Here is a 23,265-nt window from a genome sequence, read left to right as displayed (position 1 = left end):
ACCAAGGTCCACCACGAAGGACAAGTTCTCGGTCTCGTGCTGATCCAAACTTGATGGAGAAAAGGTTGAGTCCGACATGACAGATCTCCAAGACGTTTCTTGATTCCCAGTATCGTTTCATCACGCTTCGAAACACACGTGGTTCCACTTTGTTTGGTGCCAGAACCCTTGCCACAAGCCAAACATCAACCCCCAGGTTCGGGTCGATCACGATCTCACCCACATCCAGGGCCACGTTCTCATCACCTTCAAGGTCGAAATCTGGAATTAACTCGTTTAGTGCCATCTCTGCCATGTTTCGTAGAGAAGAAAGCAGTGCAGGAGCGCAACCTAAAATAGAAATCTCACGTAGGAGAGAAAACCTTTTGAAGAAAACCAACTTTGATCCAAAGCCGCCAGTATTAAAGCGGCAGAGATCCCCGTGCGCTGGCCACCGAGTGGCAACTCTTGTCGGTCATCATAACACAACATTAATAAAACTAATTGCTGACAAATAAACTAATTAATGAAAAAACAATCAAAAATTAATTTTTTATCCAACAATAAATATTTGACTATGTAAATAGATAGATAAATAGATAAAGCCTAAAGGATTATATTAGAGTCATTAAAAATAATATTGCATTTCTCCATTAAAATAGGGCTCACGTAACTTTCTTCCCTATGAAATTAGACCTTTGTAATTTTTTTTTCATTGAAAAAATGGCCACAATGTTATAAGTTTAGTTTGATTTTCAAAGACTTCTGTAAGTACATTTATCGAAAATCTAAAATAAGGACGTTAGCTCACAGAGTCGCATATGGCAAAGATTGTTAAAAATTGTCTGTAAGTCTAGCATTTGTCTTTTATCGAAAATTTTCTTCATTAATTGTTGTGAATTTTAACGGCGTTTGATGAATACATACATAAGTTTATAGTATTTTAATTCTTTTTGGAGGGAATGGCTGAGGAAATACCAAAGAAGTCGATTTCAAGAGAGATTCACCCAATATTAGGTCCAAGTTTTGTAGTCATTAGCAACGATATGAGGTGGCAATAGACTAGGTTACTTGTAGGAGTCTATTACCCTTATTTACATGAGGCTCAAATAGTCAAATTACACAACATCAAATAAAAAATAAGGGTTATACTTTTTTTTGTAAGTGTGCTTAGTTAAAAAATATAGGATTATCCGTTTTATAAGCCTAATATAATAGCTTATTTTAAATAAATATATTAAAAACATATAGGGCCTATCGTGTTAGTTTTCCTCACTCAAGAGACATGAAAATGAAGAGAGACTGTGAAATAATTGTCTAAATTATTACAATTTTACCATCAACGAGTGCCCAAAAGTCCAAAACCTAGAACAAAGAAAGTGACACATGAAACAAGTTTAATTACATGTTAACAAAAAAAACATATCAAGTATGATTTTTTCTCAAATTAATATAATTATTAATATTTCAATGCAGTAAATTTATTTATCATGATATCTAATATTAATTTTTATAATAAAATATTTCGTATCACTTTTCCTCCAATTCTTCTTTTTTCAATCCAAACAATTTAAAAATCATTTCATTTTTATTTTATTTTATTTTCTCGAATAATATCTTCTGTTATTTTCTTACTTAAATCCAAACAAAGCATAAGTGCTTGAAACCACCCCAGTAAAGAATGTTGTTCAAGCTTCCTTCGACAATAAACACCTTTTTACATTATGATTACCTTCTCGAATCATGATAATTGTTCAATCATCCCGACGAGGTATAATTCTAAAAATTTATTCTTGTAAAAGTTATGTTGAGATGATCGTAATCATATACATTGGTTTGAACCGCCATCACTGAAATTGTGTCGCTTTTGGTTTGAGTTGGTGTGCCCTATTCATGCAAAACCCTGACAAAAGTCTTATTAAGAACTACTCATTTTCTTTCTCAGATAAGAGGAATTATTACTCTTTTGTCGTGAACGAGCTCTCGTAATCCTTTGAATCTTACTCGAGCCCCAAAACATACATTCACTTATCAATTCTTTAATTTGCTTTTTGAGAGTCCAGTAAACATACATGTTGTGTCCTGGAGTCTTGTGGAATTCACAATAGTTTCACTGGTCAACGTTATAAGAGTTGCGTGATTGACATAAGAACTTCAACAAATAAGTTTGGCAGACTTCTGTCAACGCATAATTGATTTTGTGAGATTTAAGGGACGTGTTATCTCCTTTTCCTCCTTTGATTCTGATATCTTTAATAAATATTGTCTTCCAACTTATTTCACTCTTGTTGGGTAAAAATGTGAGCAATTGGAATAATACTTTATGTTTCCATATTCTTTTTTCATTCTTCAATACTGATTTAATTCAATCACTCTTCCTAAAACTTCATCTATATTTTGAGTCAATTGTGTTTCAAATATTAAATGACTTAGACTGTAAATCATTTTCAAAAGCATTGAACCGCAAAGTAAACCCTATCAAAGTAGCTTCACATGTGGTTAGATTCTAACTTATCATTGGACACAATGTTGTTAAATTTCCCAAAATATCCCTTTAATGATTCTCCATTTGCCTTATGTTGAATAGGCTATTAGGCTAACATCAACATGAGTTGCCTTAACAACCTATTTAGTTGTAATTTGTAACATGAATGAATTTCATTATAATTCTGTTTGCTTTATATTTTAAAGTGCGTGCAAACGTTGATCAACAACGGATTTATATGCAAATATAGTTGTAGCTTGTAACCATAGTGACAAAACAAAACACGATATTCACAATACTACTTTTATTGGACTTGGTTGATACTTGATAAGTATGTAGGGTTGATATTCAAGGAATTGTTTCATTATTAGTGGGATCACGTTCATGTAAGAGAGTGAAGCAAAAGACAAACACCACACGGTGAATGGTGACGGTGGAATTTAATGAACGTTTTTGGAAGTGGAGGATTTGGAGGGAGAGGATGCAGATTCTACATCTAGCGGTAAAGAATGAATAACAACAACAACACAAAGCCAGAAGGATGAGGACAAAACGGTCAATCAAAGAATTAAAAAGAATCGAAGCGCATTCATTTCTCTCTTTGTCGTCTTCGATACCATCAAAAGCAGGTGCACCCCCCTAACCTTAACCTTTACTTCACCTCACCTGCCCCATTATTATGCTATTTCAGAAATTCTTACAATACTCTCTTTCTCATTTTTTTTCTACAATACACTTTTTTCTTTAATCAGTTAAAATTCACGTGATGCTCGTTGAATTATATGAATTTTACTCATAATTCAGTAAAACATTGTAAATTTTAATTAAATTATATGGGTTTTACTCCTAATTCAGTGAGACGTCCTAAATTTTAATTGATCAAAAAGTTAGAAAAAAAGTTTTAGAGTAATTCAATCTCCAATTCTTATAAAAGAATGTTAATATGAAATTCTTGATTCTTAAATTTAAGAACCAAGTTTTGGTCAAACAACTTTACTTAATGGATTTTTAGCATAAAAAATGTTTTTTTCTTCATCAAATTACTTTATGAGTCTTGCTTTATTTTCTTATGAAAATAAAAAAATACAAATAATGTGATGTTGTAAGATCAGATGAATACTATTAAGAACTTTAAAATTCATAACTCGTGATTAGGGTAAAATCTGTATCAGATAATTGTGAGTTGGTTAGAGTATCTACATCCATCATATTCACTAAAATATCTATACATCATTTTTTCAATTTCCCATAATGCCACATCATCTACCCTATTTTACTAACTTTTTACTCCAACCCAACAACTCTTATAAGTTTTTATAGTGGATCCCACCATCAACATCGCATTTGTATATTTTATTATTTATCTCTATTTTAATTAATTGTAAGTGCTTGTAATAAATACAAGCTCACCTTTCAAGTCTAGTGTGGAGTATCTATTCCCACATACTCATCTTTGTAATATTGGAATTGAATATGTACTCCAATGGTAATAGATACTCATATGAGTATGTATTTAACATTAGATACTACCATTGTAGATGCTCTTAGAGTCTAAGTAACACTTGGTAGTAAGAATCAAAAGTTAAAAAGTTAAGATATTATTATTATTAATTATAGATGAAAGATGCTCTTAATACCATTTCTCCAATGTCATTTTCTATCTTTCTACCCTCTTAAGTCTTAACTCCCTCACCCAATTCCGTTACCGTTATCCTCAACTTTATATTCCCCCATCCTTTCCTTTTATTTATTCATTCAACTAGTTCCATTCCACACCCAACAACACCTCTCTGTCTCTTTCCCCTTCTCCTCCCCCATCCACCAAGATTCCAACTTTCTCTGTCGCACCGAAGCTTCACGACAAAGGGTCTTCGCTTCTACAATTTGTTTTCCACAATCTCAATTCACCTCGCCATGAAGCGTTCACTTCCCTCCGGCGAGGATAGGAAGATGAAGAAGGTGAAACTGGCAGAAACCGATGATGATGGTGAAGGAGAAGATGATGTTTGTGGGAAGATTCATGGCCCTGGCCTTGGTTGTTTCGATGACAATCTTCTGTTCGAGGTGTTGAAGCACGTGGATGCAAAGTCGCTGGCTATGGCGGGTTGTGTCAACAAGCAGTGGCACAAGACGGCGCAGGATGAGAGGCTCTGGGAGCTGATCTGCACCAAGCAGTGGGCCAACACCGGCTGCGGCGAGAAACAGCTGCGATCCGTGGTTCTCGCGCTCGGTGGCTTCCGCAACCTCCACTCTCTTTGTCTCTTACCACTTTCCAAATCTCAAACCTCTGCTTCCTCTGTTTCCTCTGCTTCATCTTCGTCTTCATCCTCGCCGTGGGGTCCAATCCCGCCGCCAGTGATCAGGTCAAAGCCGCTACCTCGTTTGGGGAAAGACGAGGTTCATCTCTCCCTCTCGCTTCTCTCTATTCGGTACTACGAGAAGATGAATTTCAACAACAGACCCAGATGAGAATGAGAATGCTCTGTTCTGTTCTGAATCTCTTGTTCTGTTTTCACTCTGTTTTTTTTTCTTCTTTTTATGCGATTTTAATTTCTAGATTTCACTATTTCAGTTACCGGATCTGTTGTTTAATTCAGGAAATTAGTCTAAGCTGGTTGTGTAAATTGACGGGAAAGAAGAATAGGAGAATTGCTGAATGATGAAGGGATGAATGTATTGTTGTTATTTATGTACTTTGATAAATATATGCATATTGGGATCAAATTGTGATGTGTTTAGTAATTTCTTATCTTGATTAGCGTTTGGATTTGAGGAAAAAAATGGATCTCTTTCTGTGAAGAATAAGGTAGTTGCCTAAATGGGTTGGAGGAAGTGATTTTTGTTTTGGTGTGTTTTCCAAATGCACACAAAGAGACAGAAGCTAAGGTCTTGTTGCTGTAATAAATGTCTGATGCTTTTTCTGGCTCATAGTTTGGACCATTTGATGAAGGAAACGAGGGTTGGCTGCTATTGGTTCTGCAAAAGCCAATTTTTTTCTCAGTGGATGATATTTGTTTTGGATTTTTTTTTTGATAGGAATGAATATATTGAAAAGAAGTACAAGTGATACTTCAACCCAATACAATAGAGAAGAAAATGAAGAAAAAAGAAAACAAACAACAACAATTATAGTAGATAGAGGGACCAACTACTTCTAAAGAACCTAACTCCCCCTTGAAGGTAGACTAAAAAATCAAGCCTCATTAAAACCTTACCAGAAAAAACCTCATTGGGAAAACCTGGTGAAAGAAAAAGAGTACTTGATCTTAAAAGTCAGAGAGAATTCTTCGAGGAGGACCTAAAACCAACAATATACATACAAAGCTAAAGAGCCAACACTAAACAAAGCACTACCAGAAGAGCCACGAATACTCAGTAGCCTTAATGAATGAAAAAACACGACAGTAGACTTCCAGAACCAGCACATAAGCATGATATTATAATGCAGCAAAAGTCATGAGCTTTCAAAGTCCCTTGAACCACTTGAAAAACACAATGCCAAATGAATGTTCACCCACCACTATCTTTCAAAAACAGAGAGAAGCCAATCCTCCAACAGCAGCACAAAATCATAACCATAACACCAAGTGACTACATATCAGAGATACACATCAAAGGTTCCAAATACCACTCTGAGATAGCATGAAGAAACCTCCTATTTTTAGCTCGCAGCCACTCCCAAGACTTATTTTTAATTAAATCAAAAATAGCAGTAGGGTCAAATTGGACTCCTCTAAAGATTGCTCCATTCCTCCCATTCCAAATAAAATATATCACTGCCAACCAGATTAGAGCAAGACCAGCTTTATTTGGACAGCATCTAGAGCCCACAAATTGATTGAAATGGTCTAAAGGCGAGCCAGGAAATACGAATATCAACCCCAGCCAATTCAGCACCAAGGACCAGACCTGCAAGGAATATGGGCAGGAAAAAAAAAAGGTGGAAAGTATTTGTTTGTGTACTGAACATACATTGATTGATATTAGGCAACACTGACACGTTTGGATGAATATTATAATAATGCCTTTTTTCCTCCTCCAGTTTTAGCATTTTCTTCCATTTTTCTTGGGAAGAGGGTACAGCTTACAAGAGAGACAAACAAGGCCCATAAACAACTACACTAGTAAGAAGAGAAACTCAGGCCATGAACAGAGCTAGGATTGGAAATTTGGAATGTTCAAGGATCCAAATTTTGTAAACCAGTTTTTCTAGAGTGAGCACAATTACAGCTATTTTGCTTGCTGGCTTTCTCTATAGGCATGAGTAACAAAGTCACATTGTCAGAATCATTGAACATGAAGTTGAGTTCTGCAGGATTATGGTAATTACTAATTAGACTCTATCCCAATTAATCACTGAGGTACTGAGGAGGTAAGAAGTTTAGCCATTAAAGCATTGGATGAGCCAAGGTTTCAAGCTAACTCCGTTCCCCCATAGGAGTCACGAAATTACACTTTGGTTTGGACTATAAACTATGTTCATGTAACCAATCAAATGTCATTCTGCAGAATGCTTCAAAAATCGTTACCAAACTTACATACATGCACTATGAACATGTTTGATTTAGATCCCAAGCACATTAATTTTGCTTTGCAAAATGGATTCCATTTTCGCAAGCACAAATGTGGTTGGTTGCTTATCAGCATCTTCTCTCATGTTAATTTTTTTTAACATATCTATTAAATATGTGAGACATTCAAATATTAATGTAGAGATATATAGACATAATGTTTCACTTGATATCTTCATATGATATAAGAGCATGAGTGGATGTAAAAAATATCATTCTTAATTAAAATGTAATGTATTGATAAAAGTAAAAATGATGGGTAAAATGCAATAAGAGAAAAGTGTGTGGTATAGATACTCAAATTGCAGGAACCATAATTATCAAAGTTATGAACCAATGCAAAAACTAAATGTATTTGATTTCATGTTGGATCAACTTCTTTATGAAATTCAGAAGTTACTCACAAAATGTTCTTTTGTGGTTTTTGTTGTTATTATAATTGATTCCGGGTTTAGAGTCAACTAAGTGTTGACCCATGCAATTTCTTGGGCTTCCTCCATTGTCAAGCCCCCCCTGAAAATACTCAGTAACCTCCGTCACCAAGTACAAAGCAACACATTCTTTGACTTGAATATTTTGAATTTCCTCTTTTGGTAATCTAGTGAATTCGTTTATTGTTAAGTTTTCGACTTCTTTCATATGATCCTACCATCTGGTTTAATTTTATAATCTCAACAATATTTAAAATCCCTTTGAAAGGTTTAAGATCACTGTCACTCACGAAGTGAACCCTAGGAAGACAAAGTAAGAACTAAAACGGTTCAAGTCTAGCCCTAAAATACAATAGTGAGCATACATCTACCTATTTGTTCTTCCATTTTTTTTATAGAGCATACAATATTTGTTCTTCCATTTTTTTATACATCTTTATTCTTGCATTTTTATACATTGAAACCCCATCTTGTCGTATTAATGAAAGAACCAAATCACGCCCAATCACAACTATATCCAATAATTACATGGATAATATCATTGACCTATTCAATTTTATCTAAAAGGGGCGCTCATAAATACATATGCATAACTTTCACTAATTTTACATTTGAATATTGCCTTCTGATAACAATGATATTGGCCCCCTAGGGCAATTAAACTGTGTCAGCTGCCGGTTGGGCTTTTGGCTTTTTAAACTCTTCCAAAGATAAAGGTCGAGCAAATCCACGAGCTCTGCCTCCCATATGATACGAGTGTCAAGATCGATTACATGTTTCCCTTCATGCCGAGAATCACTACGACACTGCAAGACTCTTTGAGATTGATCAAACAGGAGACTACAACCAGTTCCCAAGTCCTCCTGATCCGATGTCCGAGTTGATGGTCATCCTCGAAGATACCATATCAAGTGTCGATCACTTCATAATCCTATGGTAGCAACTTTCTAAACAATTGATAGCTCCGAACTCTTATTAGATACAACTTGTAGGCCAGACATCCTACACACGACATCTTCATTCAAAATAGTGCTCGGATATTGATTAGTATCATAGCGAGCACCTTGAGTTATAATAATTTCATGTGCGACAAAACTCAATAGAGTGTTTTCATATGCGCCTTTAACATCTACAAACTTTATAAGTGTATCATGGTTGAAGCCATGTGCATGATCAAGATTTATTTTCACGTTCATGAGTTTCTTAATTTTAATGACATCCTCTAAATGCTTTAAAAACATTCTATAATTTCGCAGTTTTTCACAGGAATCCTGCAAAAGCACTAATCAAAAGATAGATCAAAAGTAGAACTCATGACATACAAGAGAAACACGCTAGGAAGTATTTTCGAAGATTAAAGTTAATTTTTTTTATAAATAAAATTATTAAAATTAATGCATTTTAAATAAAAAACTAATTTCACAAGAATAAAAAAGTAAAACTAAAATAAAAAATTTAAAATTTTACTATAATTATAAATGAACTCAATAGGAAGGAGTTAAGGAAGAGACGCGTTTGTTGGACTGTGGTAAGAAATTGATTCTCAGTGAACATCAACAACATTCATGTAATCGAAGAGTGAGTGTCGGGGATCAGATTGTGAGAGTAAGAAAGAATCGAAATTTGGTGATCGGAGAGTGGAAAATGGGTACCTCCAATGCAATTTCAGAGAACTCCAATGGCAACATCATCATCAGCAGCAACATCAACAGCAGCAGCAGCACTGAGACTGCAACGGAAAATCAGACCCCCCCAGCTGCTCCCTATGCCCAAGGAGAGAAGGTCTTAGCTAACCACACTAGTTGTCTTTATGAAGCCAAGGTAAGGTTTCTCTCTCTATTCCCTCAATCACTGTGAAATTTAATGTGAAATTTATGAAATTGGATTTTTCTGTCTTGTTTTAAAGGTTATGGAGATTGAGTACAGGAACAATCAATGGTGGTTCTTTGTTCATTATCTTGTAAGCATGTCTCCATTTTACTCCTCTTATTAATACCACGTTTACATTTGCCTCCTTTATTGCATTAGCTAGTCTCATTTTCTCAAATGTTGTTTAAACTATTTTTTTTCTTTTAATTTTATTCTTTTCAGGGTTGGAAGAAAAGGTTAGCATTTACGTATGTGTTTGGATTTCCGTTGAGTTCAATGTGATCCGCGTTGAAGTTTACGTGGCAAAATCGTGTCTCTCTGATCCAAGTTAAATTCAACGTGGCAAATTCTAGCTTATTTGTTGATAAACTTGAAATCACGTTTTGTGTTTGCGCGAATGCCAAACCAAACATGCGCTAACTCGTCTTATATAAGGGTTTTCATGCAGTTGGGATGAATGGGTTGGTGTGGATCGTCTGCTGAAGCACACGGCGGAAAACATGAGCACGAAACAAGCCCTTGATGAGAAACATGGCAATGACAAGAATGCGAAAGTCCCCCGTGCATCCCAGGCGAAATCCAAGGGTTTTAACGGTCAGATGTTTCTTCTCTGCACTTTAATCAATTGTTTGTTGTTGATCACTGGAGAATTTCTCAGCAATTTTCAATTCCCTTGATTGAATACCATGGTTGAGACATGAGATAAACTTCACATTCACTGATCTGTTTGTTAGACAGTAGAGGTAGTTTTAAATTGTGGTTGTGGCCGCGATTGCAGTTATGTTGTTGAATTGCAGACAAATGCAGGTAGATGCGGCCGCAGTTGTAGGTGCGATGCCATTGCGAAGAGTCAAAAATCCTTTTTGTTGTGGCTGCAATTACGGCTGCGGCCGCAGTTATGCTTGCGGAGCCACAGGTACCCTTAGTAGGTGACTGTGGTTGCGGTCGCAGTTATGTCGTGGAATCACGATCAAATGTGGGTTGATGCTGTTGCAGTAATAGGTGTGATGCCAATGCAGAGACTCAAATCCTTTATGTTGCGGCCGCAATTATGGTTGTGGGCCGCAGTTTAAAACCCTTAGTTGGTGACTGTGCAAGAGTCAAATTAGTAGTTGCTGCATAACATGAGAATTTGAGAATTCATTTTTTAGTATATCGTGTTCTTAACTATTGTATACAGGTTGATGTTGTCTGCCTTGCCATTAGGTGTCCAACAAATTTAAAATTGTTGTTTTATATTTTTGTAGGAATGATTTTCAAAGAGCTGATGTCTAAAATAAAATGGGGCTAATCATAAACAATGTTTATGCTTAGTTGAAGCCCCGCACACAAACAACATAGACCTGACATGTACTATGTCTCACATCTTTGCTACCTTCTTCCCTTCAATGAAAAGTTTGCTGCCGTTTAATTCGTGGGATATGTGATCTAATGTGATATTCAAAATGCACTCCTTGTTTTAATTTAGTTATTCTTGTAGCGTATGTTTTATAATAGAAGGTCTTTCTAGCTTTTTACCACATACAAAATTACAAATATGTTTGAATCAGTTTTACTTCACCTGTGCCCTTACTATTTTTCTGAGACCTTCTTGGGAAAATGTAATGCAGTGGGAAGAGGCAGGAAAAGAAAGAATGAATCACTGGCTAAGGTACTCTCTCATTATAATCTACTGCCCATTGATTTTGTAAGTTCATGTAAATCATCAGAATCAGTGTAAACTATTCATCAATTTAGTTCAACTATACTATTCTGATATAAGTATTTCAAACTTTTCGCTTCTATTATGTCCAACCCATGTGTGGGGGCCGGGGGGAGGGATAACTCTTCAAAACTATTTTGGGCTATATGATAATTGATTTTTTTGTTTGCTTAATCGTAGGTAAAATCAGAGGTTGATCCTGATAAAGTTTTCAACATTCAGATCCCACCAACACTAAAGAAGCAATTAGTTGATGATTGTGAGTTTATTACCAATCTGGGCAAGGTAGGGACTAGCGATATCCCTTGTAATATGTTAATTAATATTATTTAATATCAAATCAGTGCCTCATTTCTTTACATGCTAGTTTATATGTTACATAACTGTTTTACTTGAAAGATAATTGCTTTCCATTTGAAATTTGTTAAATTTTTTTTCTTTCTCTGCAGCTTGTTAAGCTTCCTCGTACTCCTAGTGTGAGCGACATAGTTAAGAACTATTTTGATTACAAATTGAAGAAATGTGGCTCGTAAGTTCATGCTGAGACACCCTTCAGTTTTTAAACTTCATGTTGAAACATTTTTCTGTTTTGGGGAAAGAAATTGTATTTTGAATATCATTTTAGAATAAGAGGGGTAAGAAAATTCCGATATGCTGGCAGGTTAAGCAGTCCAGTTGGCAACTATTGAGAATAAACTATTTCTTTTATCAATGTTGTTGTTATTAAGAATAAACTCTACCTCATAATCTTTAAAAATATTGTGCTCTTTTTTCAAAAGTATTTTATTTCTGTCAAAAATATTTTTGTCTTCCTGGGTGGTGCCATATCCAAATAGGCGTGTCTTCATGTACTTGGTTTTTTTTTTTGCTTATTTAGTACCTTGAATTCAGTACTCCTTCATCTCTTTGTTTCCCGTACAGCCTTTATGTTTCCAGTTATGGTGCTTATTGTTACTGTTTAATACTATGTTTGTGTAGGATCCCTGATTCAACTGAAGAAATTATGAAAGGACTGTGTTTTTACTTTGACAATGCACTGCCAAATATGCTCTTGTACAAGAATGAGCGTGAGCAGTACAAAGAAGCATGTCCAAATGATATCTTACCTTCTACTATATATGGTGCTGAACATTTGCTGCGTCTCTTTGGTATGCTGATTTCTGTGCCAAACAAGCTTACTTTATAATTTAGAATAATGTATTTTGTTGTTTCGTGACAGAAAGGGCAGAGAAGCGTCTTAATAGATTTTTTTGTTAATTAGTTTGTCATGACTCTTGACTTACTTGTTACGCCAAATAGTAATGGAAATATGAAACTCAGCAGGGCTGTTCAAAATGCTGGCCTGATGGATTTATTGCTATGTGCTCTTTGTTTTTCTAGTTTGCATTTCCTAAAGCTTTACTATTAGAACTTGTAATACTTTGTGATTCTAATTACTGGTGCATCTTTTTCTGAATTTGCAGTTAAGTTGCCGGAGTTATTGCTCAAACTTAGCATTGAAAGTCAAACATTGAAAGAACTTCAGGCACAACTACTTGACTTTCTCAGGTATCAATGATTTCCTTGTAGTTTTATGCTATACGTAGTCATTGGTGATGAATTAAAATAGGGAAAATAGTTTTACTGGCTGTTACAAAATAAACTAAGTTCTGTAAATATCCATTTTGCGGTGCAGGTTCTTGCAAAGAAATCAGAGCAAATTTTTCCTTTCTACTTATCATGTCCAAGAAGATACTGAGAACAGCACCAACAAACAAGGTGACGAGTAGCGTGTTTGATCCTGGGAAACCCCATAATCACTTATGGGGAGAAGTTACAAAGTGTAGCTTCTGGACTTACCGTGCTTTGGATTGTGTGTCACCACCAATCCAAACACACTATAGGCTTGTCGACTTGGGGACAAATATTGATTTTGGCATTTTGGATTGTGCATAATACCGGGGGTTTTGCCGCTTTATAATACTTGTCCTTGTCGCAGTTTACATTATAGATTAAAATGTTGCGATTAGATTTTTTAAAGTGTTACCCATAGTTATTTTTGTTGACATTGGATCAAGTGAAACAGTTTAATTTAGTCCATTCTCTGGATTGCAGTGGGAGTTGAAATTTTGTGCATAATTTCTGGTTTGTTTTTTGTTGTTGTCAGAACCAGACAACAGTATTCTGGTGCAGATGCAAGAGTCCATGTTGTATGTTTTAGAAAACTCAGCTATTCTGAGTTGAAGCATGCCTCCAAAGCTTATCTGTAAATTATAAGTCACAGCTCATGATTTTCCTCCATAGATAGCTAGCTTCGTATGTTTGATTCCTCCAATTTCCCTTGTAACTTTCCTATCTCTGACCTCTGTCACTTTAATCCTACTTATATCTCTTCCTCATTTCCCCTCCTTATCACTCCAATCTCTTTTCCTTGCCCCCCAGCTAAAGTGCTATAGTCAGTGAATTTTCTTATGATTATCCATTATCTGAAATAAAATTGCCTGACATTTTGAGGATAGCTTCTCTTCAATTCAACTTCTAGATTCCCTTGCCTCATATGCTTTTGAATCTTGATCTTCTATTCCTCATCTTTATTCACATCCAATCCTTTTGTGTTTTTCATTCATCTCCGTATGCTTCTTCAAGCTTGAAATTGTGAAATTAAGCTGGAGTTAATTTCTTGTCTTTTTGTTTTTTTTTGTCAACAGTTCAACGTTTCATACCTGCATGAAAGCCCAAAGGCCCAACCGGGCAATACAGAGGAGTTAATTTCTTGTCTTTGTTCTTCATTCTTTTTCTTTTATTGTTTTCTTTATTATAGGCCCTCTTGATCCTCGCCCAGTTCCTCCCTTACCTCCCCATGATCATTTTGCAAAAAAAGGGAAAAGTGAGAAAAGAAGAGCTTGTTTTAATTCAATTCTATAAAACAAATTTCAGTCCTTTTTTTAAAAGAGAAACTATTTGATAGGAATTGTCATGAAAAATTGATTTTAAAAACAATTCCGATTTTTAGTTTTCAAAACTAAATTGCAAAACACCTTAGAACTGTTTTTGTTTTTGTTTTTAGTTTTTAAGTCATTGGTCTTTAAATCTCGTAAAATATGTTGTTCAAACAGTTTTTTTCTTCTTTTAAAAGAAGAGTTTTAGTTAGTATTCAGGCATTTCCCATTATCATTTCCTTTTTCTAACCCATGTATTGAATCTTCTCTCCATCATATGTTATCCTTTACCCCCGGCCCCAATTGACTTGTGGTGGTAATTTTATTTGGGCTTCCCCTTTGAGTCTTATGAGAGTATTTAACACTATATTCTTTCCTCACAAAACTACCTACAATATCCATTTGTCTGTATTTTATCTTTGAATTTTTTTGTTGATGAAAAAGTGAAAACTCGTTTTTTTCTTCTTTGTATCTGTTCCTGCTAACAAGTGAAAGAGGTTTGTATATTTACCCCTGTAAACCCAAACGGAGGATTGCGACTCTTGCCCAACAGGGAAGTTTCCTTCCTTTTTGGGTCAAATTTAGCTACCTCATATGAATTTGCTTCTCCGGCCCAAACTTAATGTTAATAATTCCATTTGCTTAAGTTTGACCAAAGAAAAAAGACTTTAGGCTAAGAGTCATCTACTTGTGTTCCCCTTACAGAAAATACCTGTTTTCTGAATTGAGCTATAATTTTTAATTCAAGTCTAGATGAATGTATATATATGGTTTGATTGGTTTCCCTTGTGTGCAAAACTTTGGTCAGAAAATTAAACATTTTAATTTGGTGATTTCTCCAATACCTTTATAAAAATTGAGTAGTTTCGTACATTTTTGCTTTGGTATGTCATATTATCTTCTGAAATAAATATTTATAATTTTCAATCTAATCTGAAATATTTTAAAAAATAAACTAAAAGGTATTACGTACACTTAGGGGTGGAAATAGGCCGAGCCGAGCCAAGCTTTGCGTGGCCTAGGCCTGGCCTGCATTTTTTTTTCGTGGCCCAAGCCTGGCCTGTGGCCTATCAATAGGCCAAATTTTATGGCTTGACTTAGCCTTTTCTAGGGCCTGACCTGACCTACAAGCCTTCTTAAAAGCCTATTTAACAAATAATTTTATCAAAAGAAGGTCATTAGGCTTGCGGGCTAATAAGCCTTTTATATATCATTGCACTTTATTTTCAAATAAAAAAACCTGTATCATTGCATTTCAAAAACTAAACATATATCATTGGAGGAGAGGTGGACTTGGCAGCGGTAGATCGGTAGTGGCGGCTGGCTGCAGCCTGCGTCCTGTGTGGCTGAGGATGTGCTATGCTGAATATGTTTGGAACGTTTCTAATCTAGGTTAGGGTAGAGACTTAGGGTTTTCTTTTATACTAAAGTATACATCAGTTTAAAAAAAATTAAATTATATATAATTAAATTATATTTATTTATATTATTAATAAAAATAATATATAAGTAGGCCGGTCTATCAGGCTAAATAGGCTTTTTAAATTGTTTGGGCCTGGCCTTTTTAGTTAAATAGGCCTTTTAAAAAGCCTAAGCCTGACCTTTTTAATAAACGAGTCAGGCTGGGTCGAGCCTCAGACGAGCCGAGCCATAGGCCCCTGACGAGCCGGCTGGCCTATTTCCACCCCTACGTACACTCCCTTTTATAAGGGTACTGAAGCAACATCTTTAATTTTTCATTTCTTTCTTCATTACACTTTTACACTTTCTTTTCTATTTATTTTTATTTTCTATAACATTATCTTTTATATCTTCCATTTTCTTTCTTACTATAAAATAAGGCAAGAGGGGATTGCCAACTTGCTTCTGGCCCTAATATAAGGCACGCCAAGTCTGTCGTTATATAGGATTGGTTGCATGCATGACTCCAAAATACTATATAGAGTGATATTGGACTATTTGTTTTCCAGAGCAAGTTGGTATTGACTGTTGTTATCATAACAACCTCATAGCTGTCTCAGATTGACCTAGTTTAGTGAAGCTAGTTAGCGTTCCTGGTTTTAGTTCATTCCAATGAGCCACCGCACTCGTTTTCGTTTAACCAACAATGGACCTCCATTCCCAGTTAGAGAGCATTCAATCGGAAGACGTTATGGTACATATATACATTATCCTCACAGATCATTGTTATAACAAAAAAAATTGACCAAGACCTTGGAAGAATCGGACCTCAATATTTTTTTATTTTCGGTTGTAAGAAAAAAAAAGTTGTTGAAGTAATATTTTTTAGATTTACAAAAAGAAATTTTATGCTGCAAACTGTGAAAAAATAATTTATTTACACTTTCCTTATTATATATATATATATATATATATATATCTACATTTTCAACCACTTTTTCTAACACTCACAATAACTCGTAGGAGGTGTCGCGAACTAATTATCGGAAAAGTTTATGTTGTTGAGAAAAGGGCACATTGTGATTTATATTATACTTCAATCGTTTTTAATTATAAGACTCTACAAGAGACATACTTAGTGATCGATCTTTAGTATAAGACCTTATAATAAATTTCACAAAAAATATTATCTTTTATATATATCCTTTGTATTCACCAGTAATTCTAAAATTTCTTTTTTAAAACTAATGCACTAATTAATATCATTATACCTTAATGAAAGTGTAAGTTTTCTAAGAGACTTTTATAATTAGGACATAGATTATTTCTAACACGCCTCTTCATGCAAGAGCTCACTTGACTTGAATTGTGGACAACCAAAGAAAAACCCATGACCATTGTCTAAATAGATAATCAAAGAAAAAAAAATACTAAAGTGGTACATCAAAAATTTGACTTCTCTCAATCCCTCCACAATACCCCAGTACACCCACACTCTCGCAAAACAAATATTTAGACAAAATACTATATATATAAGCTTAAAGTGCTAGATTGGTACATTTAAAAACAAAGAACTAGAATCTAATATATAGCCTTAGTCTCCTCCTTGCATCACAACATTAATATGAGACTTCTTCAATAGCCTATTTTTTTACCGCTTTCTTTAGATATTAAGCGTTGTGCGGACTTATTTTACCGTTATAATCAACTCTAACACAACAAACATTGTCATTAATAATATTTCTTTTACCTTAAAAAATTATACATGACGTGGAGGATATATTGTATCCTCATATTTAATCTTAAGTGAATCATAATAATTTAATTTTCAAAAGAAAATTTGTTAAAATTGGAATGTCAACTTTGGTCGTTATCATAATATTCCAGAAGTGGACTCAAGCCGCCATCTATGTCCGTCTACCATCACCAAACAATATTTTGGTGTGTCAATAAATAAGATATTAATTTTTATGCACTAGCAATGTAAATTTTTTTACAACGTCATTCAATCACAACTTTCCATTTTCTATTTTAAAAATTATTATATTCAAAATTAATTATGAGTTAGTAAAATGGAGAGATGTGATTGAATAATTGTGTAAAACTTATTTACATTGTCAGCGCAAAGAAATTAATCACAATAAATAAAGATCAATTCACATTTAATTTCCACAGGTGTTGAGAAATAGAAGAGAAAAAATAAAAGATATGATGAACTATGTGATACAAAAATAAAAGAGAGAGAAAATTAAGTGGAGTTTTTTTTTAATGAAAGCAATTTTTTTTATCAAATTCAAAAAGAGTAGTTGAGATATAAATCCTCTATACAAAGGATTAATTAAGTACAACGCTAACAACGAATGCAAAGAATGGAATACAACCCTACCACAGTCAAAAGCCATAACTTCAGGTGCGACAACCACAACTTTATGGCCAACTCCAACAATAGCGACCACCGGAGGACCACGTGCATGATCTGCCTCGGATGGACCAGCATCCCATACAACGAGATTAGAACAAAGTCATTAATTACCATCACAACCTAGAAATCCAATGGCCCGAACGCCGCCACTGATGATGCTATTGTTAAGTGAAAAAAAGACGATATACACAAAAAAAACCGACGAACCCATTATGATACAATCTCGACGTAACCAAAGGTGGAGTGGACAACAACTTTGGAGGATTCTTAGCAACTGATTGCAATCCTAATGTCTGGCGAATATGGTAGCCCTTTACAACGAAGTCAAATAAACCCTGGAACTAAGGGTTTATCCGCATCCTCTTCCTCCATCAAGTGCCAACCCCATAAAATAAACCTTCAATCAATTTTAAATAGAAAATCCAAATTAAAATCAGATTAAATCAAAATCTGAAACAATAAAAAAGATCCAACAAGAGAATAAGGAGAAGATCAATCATGTGGTATTTCAACGGACCTTTTGGATGTTAGGAGAGAGAGAGAGGGATGATTGGGGTTTCCGATTAGGAAGTTTGCGAGGAAGATCGAATCGAGCAAGGAGATCCACCACGTTCATGCGAGCCACCATGACTAGGAGACCCATCTCCGACGTTGAAATGCGACCAAAGACCGAACCTGGGGGTGCATGCAACTACAGGTCAAGGGTCGGTGATGGAGGTCGGGAGCGCAGTGGATAGGACAAAGTATGGCGGCTATGAAGGTAGTCAAAACGTTGCTTGGCGGAAAACCCCTAGGAGAGCATGCGTGTGTTGCATACATCAATGAGGGTTTGCGAAAAGGAAACGATGGTTATCGAAGAGACGAGACGAGGGAACTTGTGGAGCAGCGCGCGGCTGGACGTGAGCGGTGGCGTGATGAGCAGAGGTGACGACGTGAGTTGGGTTGACTGAAAAACTCTAGCAGAGCTAATTGCCCTAAGCATCCCATATTAATTATTTACTTTTTTTGTAAGTGGAAATAGATAGAAGAGAAAAAAAAAAGTGGGAATGTACAATTACTTGGGTTAATAATGTATAGAAAATGTTGTTCGGACACCCAATACAATGAGAAAAGAATAGAAGATACTAGAGAGTAAGAAATAGAAGATACTAGAGAGTAAGAGATGTGATATATAATTACTTAAGAAGATAAAACTTTATCTAGCATCTATCATTATTCAGGTGGTATCTTGGCACACTGCTTATAACTCGTAAACATATAATTTGTAACTATGTGTTATAACTTGATTGTATATAGTGTTCTCACATGAAAACTAGTTTTTGTAAGTTAGCGGCAAGAGAGCTACAAATTTGTTATTTTCACAACTAATTTACAGTAATGTGATAGCTAATTTTTATAGTGTTTCCACCGCTCATGGTGAAGTCTAAAATGCTATACTAAATTGAAAAGGATAGAAAGAACAATGAATTATAGTCCTTATAATATGTTGATGTGTAAGTATTATGATAACTGATCATGTATAGTGCGCCAAGTTGGACCTTCTTCGAACGTGGTATTGGCCACAAGAAAGCCATCAACTTGCTCATAAAAAAAGAAGAGTAGCTAAGCCAATCGTTGGTGAAGATAATGGTGCTCAAAGAAATACATTCAATCCCATATATATACTTCTATATACTACAAGTAGGAACCATTTTCTCCAGAGTCAACCGAATTAAGTGTTTTTTTTTCCCATCAATAATGGCAGCCCCCTGTAATCCCAATGACTTGACAGAAGAGTTATTCTAATTCTATATGTTCAAATCCAATCAACACACACTTATATATTTTTCCCTTTATGGAAATTAACCAATCAAAATATCAAATACATCTTCCATGAAAATGAAAATCATAGTGTTCCTCCTTCTTCCCCTGTTTGCAACTGCAACAGACACACTCCACCAAACCTCATCTCTTTCAGTCGAGAAACAAAACGACACCCTCGTATCATCCAATGGCGACTTCACCGCCGGCTTCTTCCAAGTCGGAGACAACGCTTTCTCCTTCTCCGTCTGGTTCACCCGCTCCAAACAACCCACCGTCGTCTGGACCGCCAACCGGGACCAACCCGTCAACGGCAAAGGCTCAAAACTCTCCCTCAGAAACAACGGCAACATGGTTCTCACCGACGCCGGAAAAATCACAATCTGGTCCACCACCACCTTCTCCTCCTTCCAATTGCAACTCAAGCTCATGAACACCGGCAACCTCGTCCTCACCACCGTGCAAAGAAACGCCACCGTCGTTTGGCAGAGCTTTGATTCTCCAACAGACACCCTTCTTCCCGGTCAAGCAGTAACAGAGAGAGCAAGCCTTGTTTCTTCAAGAAGTGCCACCAATTTCTCCTCTGGTTTCTACAAACTCTACTTCGACAACGACAACGCTCTGCGATTGCTCTTCAGAGGTCCAACCCTCGCCAGCGTGTACTGGCCGGAGCCGTGGAGATTGCCCGTCGACGCCGGACGATCCACCTACAACGTCACCAAAATTGCTGTTCTCGATTCTGTTGGCCGCTTCCTTTCCTCTGATGGGCTCCAATTCATTTCCGCAGATTTCAAAAGCAGAGTATACAGAATGCTCAAGCTTGATCCTGATGGGAACTTGCGTGTCTATAGTTTCAGCAAGGAGCGTAAGATTTGGGAGGTGGTATACCAAGCCATTCCTGAACCTTGCACTGTTCATGGCCTCTGTGGAGATAACAGCATGTGCACTCATGACCCTGTTATTGGAAGAACTTGCTATTGCATGCAAGGTTTCAAGGTTAGGAACCAAAACGATTGGACGCAAGGGTGTGAACCTGAGTTCATTCCTGCCAATCTCTCTTGCAATAATGGAGGAGGTGAGTCTTTTGGTTTCCTTCATCTTCCAAACATGGAACTTTACGGCTATGACTTGAATGTGACAAAAGTCACAAGCTTGAAGCAATGTCTAGATCTTTGCTTGGGACTTTGTGGTGCATGCAGAGGTGTCCAATTCAAATTCAATGAAGTTTCTACTTATAATTGTTACGCGAAAACATTGCTAGTGAATGGACGCGATACTCCGAATGTGGATGGAGAGTTCTATTTGAAATTGCCAAAATCGACTTTAGCTCGTGTCAGAACAAACCAACCCATGAAGCATTCACCGATGAAGTGTTCTGTTGCAAATTCGTCTCAGCCTCTGAACAGGTTTTATCAAAAGGAGAAACGAAACTCCACCTTGAGTTTCCTTGTTTGGTTCGCTTGCGGGGTAGGGGGATTTGAAATTACCATCATTTTCCTGGTGTGGTTCTTCTTGTTCAGAACCAGCAAGGACCAAGACTCTGGAGATCAACAAAGGCGCCTCCTTTCAGCTACAGGGTTTCAAAGGTTCACCTATGCAGAGCTCAAAACCGCGACGAAAGGGTTCAAAGAGGAGATTGGGCGAGGAGCAGGAGGGGTTGTATATAGAGGGACACTATACGATGACCGTGTCGCGGCTATCAAATGCTTAAGCGAAGCTACACAACAAGGAGAAGCTGAGTTTCTAGCTGAAATTAGCACAATTGGCATGTTGAACCACATGAATTTGATTGATATGTGGGGTTACTGCGTTGAAGGGAAGCACAGGATGTTGGTGTATGAGTTCATGGAGCATGGATCCTTAGCAGAGAATCTCGTTTCCAAAAGGCTCGATTGGAAGCAAAGGTTTAACATTGCACTTGGTACAGCTAGAGGTTTGGCTTATTTGCATGAGGAATGTTTAGAATGGGTTTTGCATTGTGATGTGAAGCCTCAAAACATTCTTCTAGACTCTGATTTCCAACCCAAAGTTGCGGATTTTGGATTGTCTAAGCTTTTGAACAGAGATGAGCGTGGTGGAAGTAACCCTGCTTTCTCTAGAATTAGAGGAACTCGTGGTTACATGGCTCCGGAGTGGCTTTACAATCTTGGAATTACTTCTAAAGTGGATGTTTTTAGCTACGGGATTGTGGCACTGGAGATGGTGACAGGGAAGAGTCCGATGGAGATTCGCAGCCTTGAGACCGGTGAGGGCGGTGTAGAGCACCGGAGGTTGGTGACTTGGGTGACAGGGAAAGTGAAGAGTGCACCGACAGCCATGTTTTGGATGGAGGAGATTGTGGATCCTAACTTGGATGGACAGTTTGATGCTTCGCAGGTTGAGATTCTGGTGAAAGTGGCTTTGCAGTGCGTGCAAGATGACATGAATGAAAGACCATCCATGAGTCAGGTTGTGGAGATGCTTCTGTCCCGTGATAATAGAATCTCCCCTCGCTAGTTTGTTAGTTAGTTTTCTTGTCCTTTATTTTCCTTCATTGTCCATGTTTTGAAGTGTGTTTGTTAGAAGAGATTTTAAAAAACATTCGTGCAAAACTGAGGAAATGCCTCCAGAGTCATCAATATAATGTGAATATAGAGATTGGCAAAGAAAAATAAATAAATTTGATGCATAATTTCATTTGAGCATTGTGGTATTTTTGGTGTTTGATGTGGTACCTTAAATCAAGCTAAGGTATAGTAAAAAAATGAGTTGACATTGTAATAAAAATTCATGTATCACATGAGTTAGCAATTGTATTTTCAAAAAAATGTACCTTAAGATTATTGGCGTGGATTCGATTGATATTAGATCTCTTCCTTGATCGAAACCATGTCGATCAAGATTCGCGGCAACCGCTCAATGTCGCGATGGACACCAACAAAGGTCACCGGATGATAATTGAATTGCTGATTGAACGAGAGCACTATTATACCAGAGTTATAACATCGAGAATCATAATTTGAATTACCACATATCATTATTCTACTAGATTACCTAATATGAGTATTACACCCAAAATTAATGTGGTTACCACATAATTCACATTTTTTTTTCTGTACTACGTACACAAGTGTTATTTGATTTGTACTTAGAATATGCAATGTTTTTTTAAGAATTTATTTGAATTTATCGTGTTATATGACATGAGATAAAAGCTTCACACAAACACTTGCTATTCAATCATGGTTGAGTGCACATTCGAATTGAAATGAGTCAAAATACATAATTGGAACCAATAAATTTACCATTTATTAGCTTATAGCACATTCCTAAATGATTCGATCGGATTTTAGAAAAGCCCCTTTGCTCTAACAATTCTAATATACCATAATTGATGCCACAAAGCTCTTCTTGCGTAATAGAGTAACTTCCTAGTTCAACAAAATATCCAACTATGAATTCTTCTTCATGATCTCTGATTAATCCACCACAAGTTGTAGTGTTGGTCCCGGGCTCTCGATCGAAAATGATCTATCTGTATCCAACTTGATCTATGGTTTATTCATAACATATTACTCACTTGTTCCTTTTTATAAGAACTAAACTGAAGGTGTAGTGGTGCACATTGGTTTTTTCTATGAAAACTAAATTGGAGTTTGTGGTGCATTACTTAATTATGGACAAGAATGTCCTTATTAATTGAATTTT

The 23,265-nt window shown here is 36.2% G+C and overlaps 3 protein-coding genes across 3 annotated transcripts; all 3 read left to right on the top strand.

The window, feature by feature from the left end:
- Positions 1 to 4,204: 4,204 nt before the first annotated feature.
- LOC130722794 (F-box protein GID2-like) lies at positions 4,205 to 5,188 on the top strand. The gene has a single exon (XM_057573644.1). It carries the CDS (start codon positions 4,379 to 4,381, stop codon positions 4,931 to 4,933), a length of 555 nt encoding a protein of 184 aa, XP_057429627.1. The 5' UTR covers positions 4,205 to 4,378; the 3' UTR covers positions 4,934 to 5,188.
- Positions 5,189 to 8,972: 3,784 nt separating this feature from the next.
- On the top strand, positions 8,973 to 13,116 carry LOC130722789 (protein MRG2-like). Its single transcript, XM_057573633.1, has 10 exons — positions 8,973 to 9,287; positions 9,373 to 9,426; positions 9,558 to 9,571; positions 9,784 to 9,929; positions 10,946 to 10,986; positions 11,218 to 11,322; positions 11,487 to 11,566; positions 12,016 to 12,185; positions 12,501 to 12,585; positions 12,713 to 13,116. Exons 1-10 carry the CDS (start codon positions 9,111 to 9,113, stop codon positions 12,804 to 12,806), a joined length of 966 nt encoding a protein of 321 aa, XP_057429616.1. The 5' UTR covers positions 8,973 to 9,110; the 3' UTR covers positions 12,807 to 13,116.
- A 6,351-nt stretch (positions 13,117 to 19,467) lies between these two features.
- Positions 19,468 to 22,259, top strand: LOC130722771 (putative receptor protein kinase ZmPK1). Its single transcript, XM_057573616.1, has one exon. The coding sequence runs from the start codon at positions 19,651 to 19,653 to the stop codon at positions 22,072 to 22,074; it is 2,424 nt and encodes an 807-aa protein (XP_057429599.1). The 5' UTR covers positions 19,468 to 19,650; the 3' UTR covers positions 22,075 to 22,259.
- Positions 22,260 to 23,265: the final 1,006 nt, after the last annotated feature.

This window comes from Lotus japonicus, chromosome 1, assembly GCF_012489685.1.
Source record: "Lotus japonicus ecotype B-129 chromosome 1, LjGifu_v1.2".
NCBI lineage: Eukaryota > Viridiplantae > Streptophyta > Magnoliopsida > Fabales > Fabaceae > Lotus > Lotus japonicus.
This window is presented reverse-complemented; position numbering and strand designations above follow the sequence as displayed.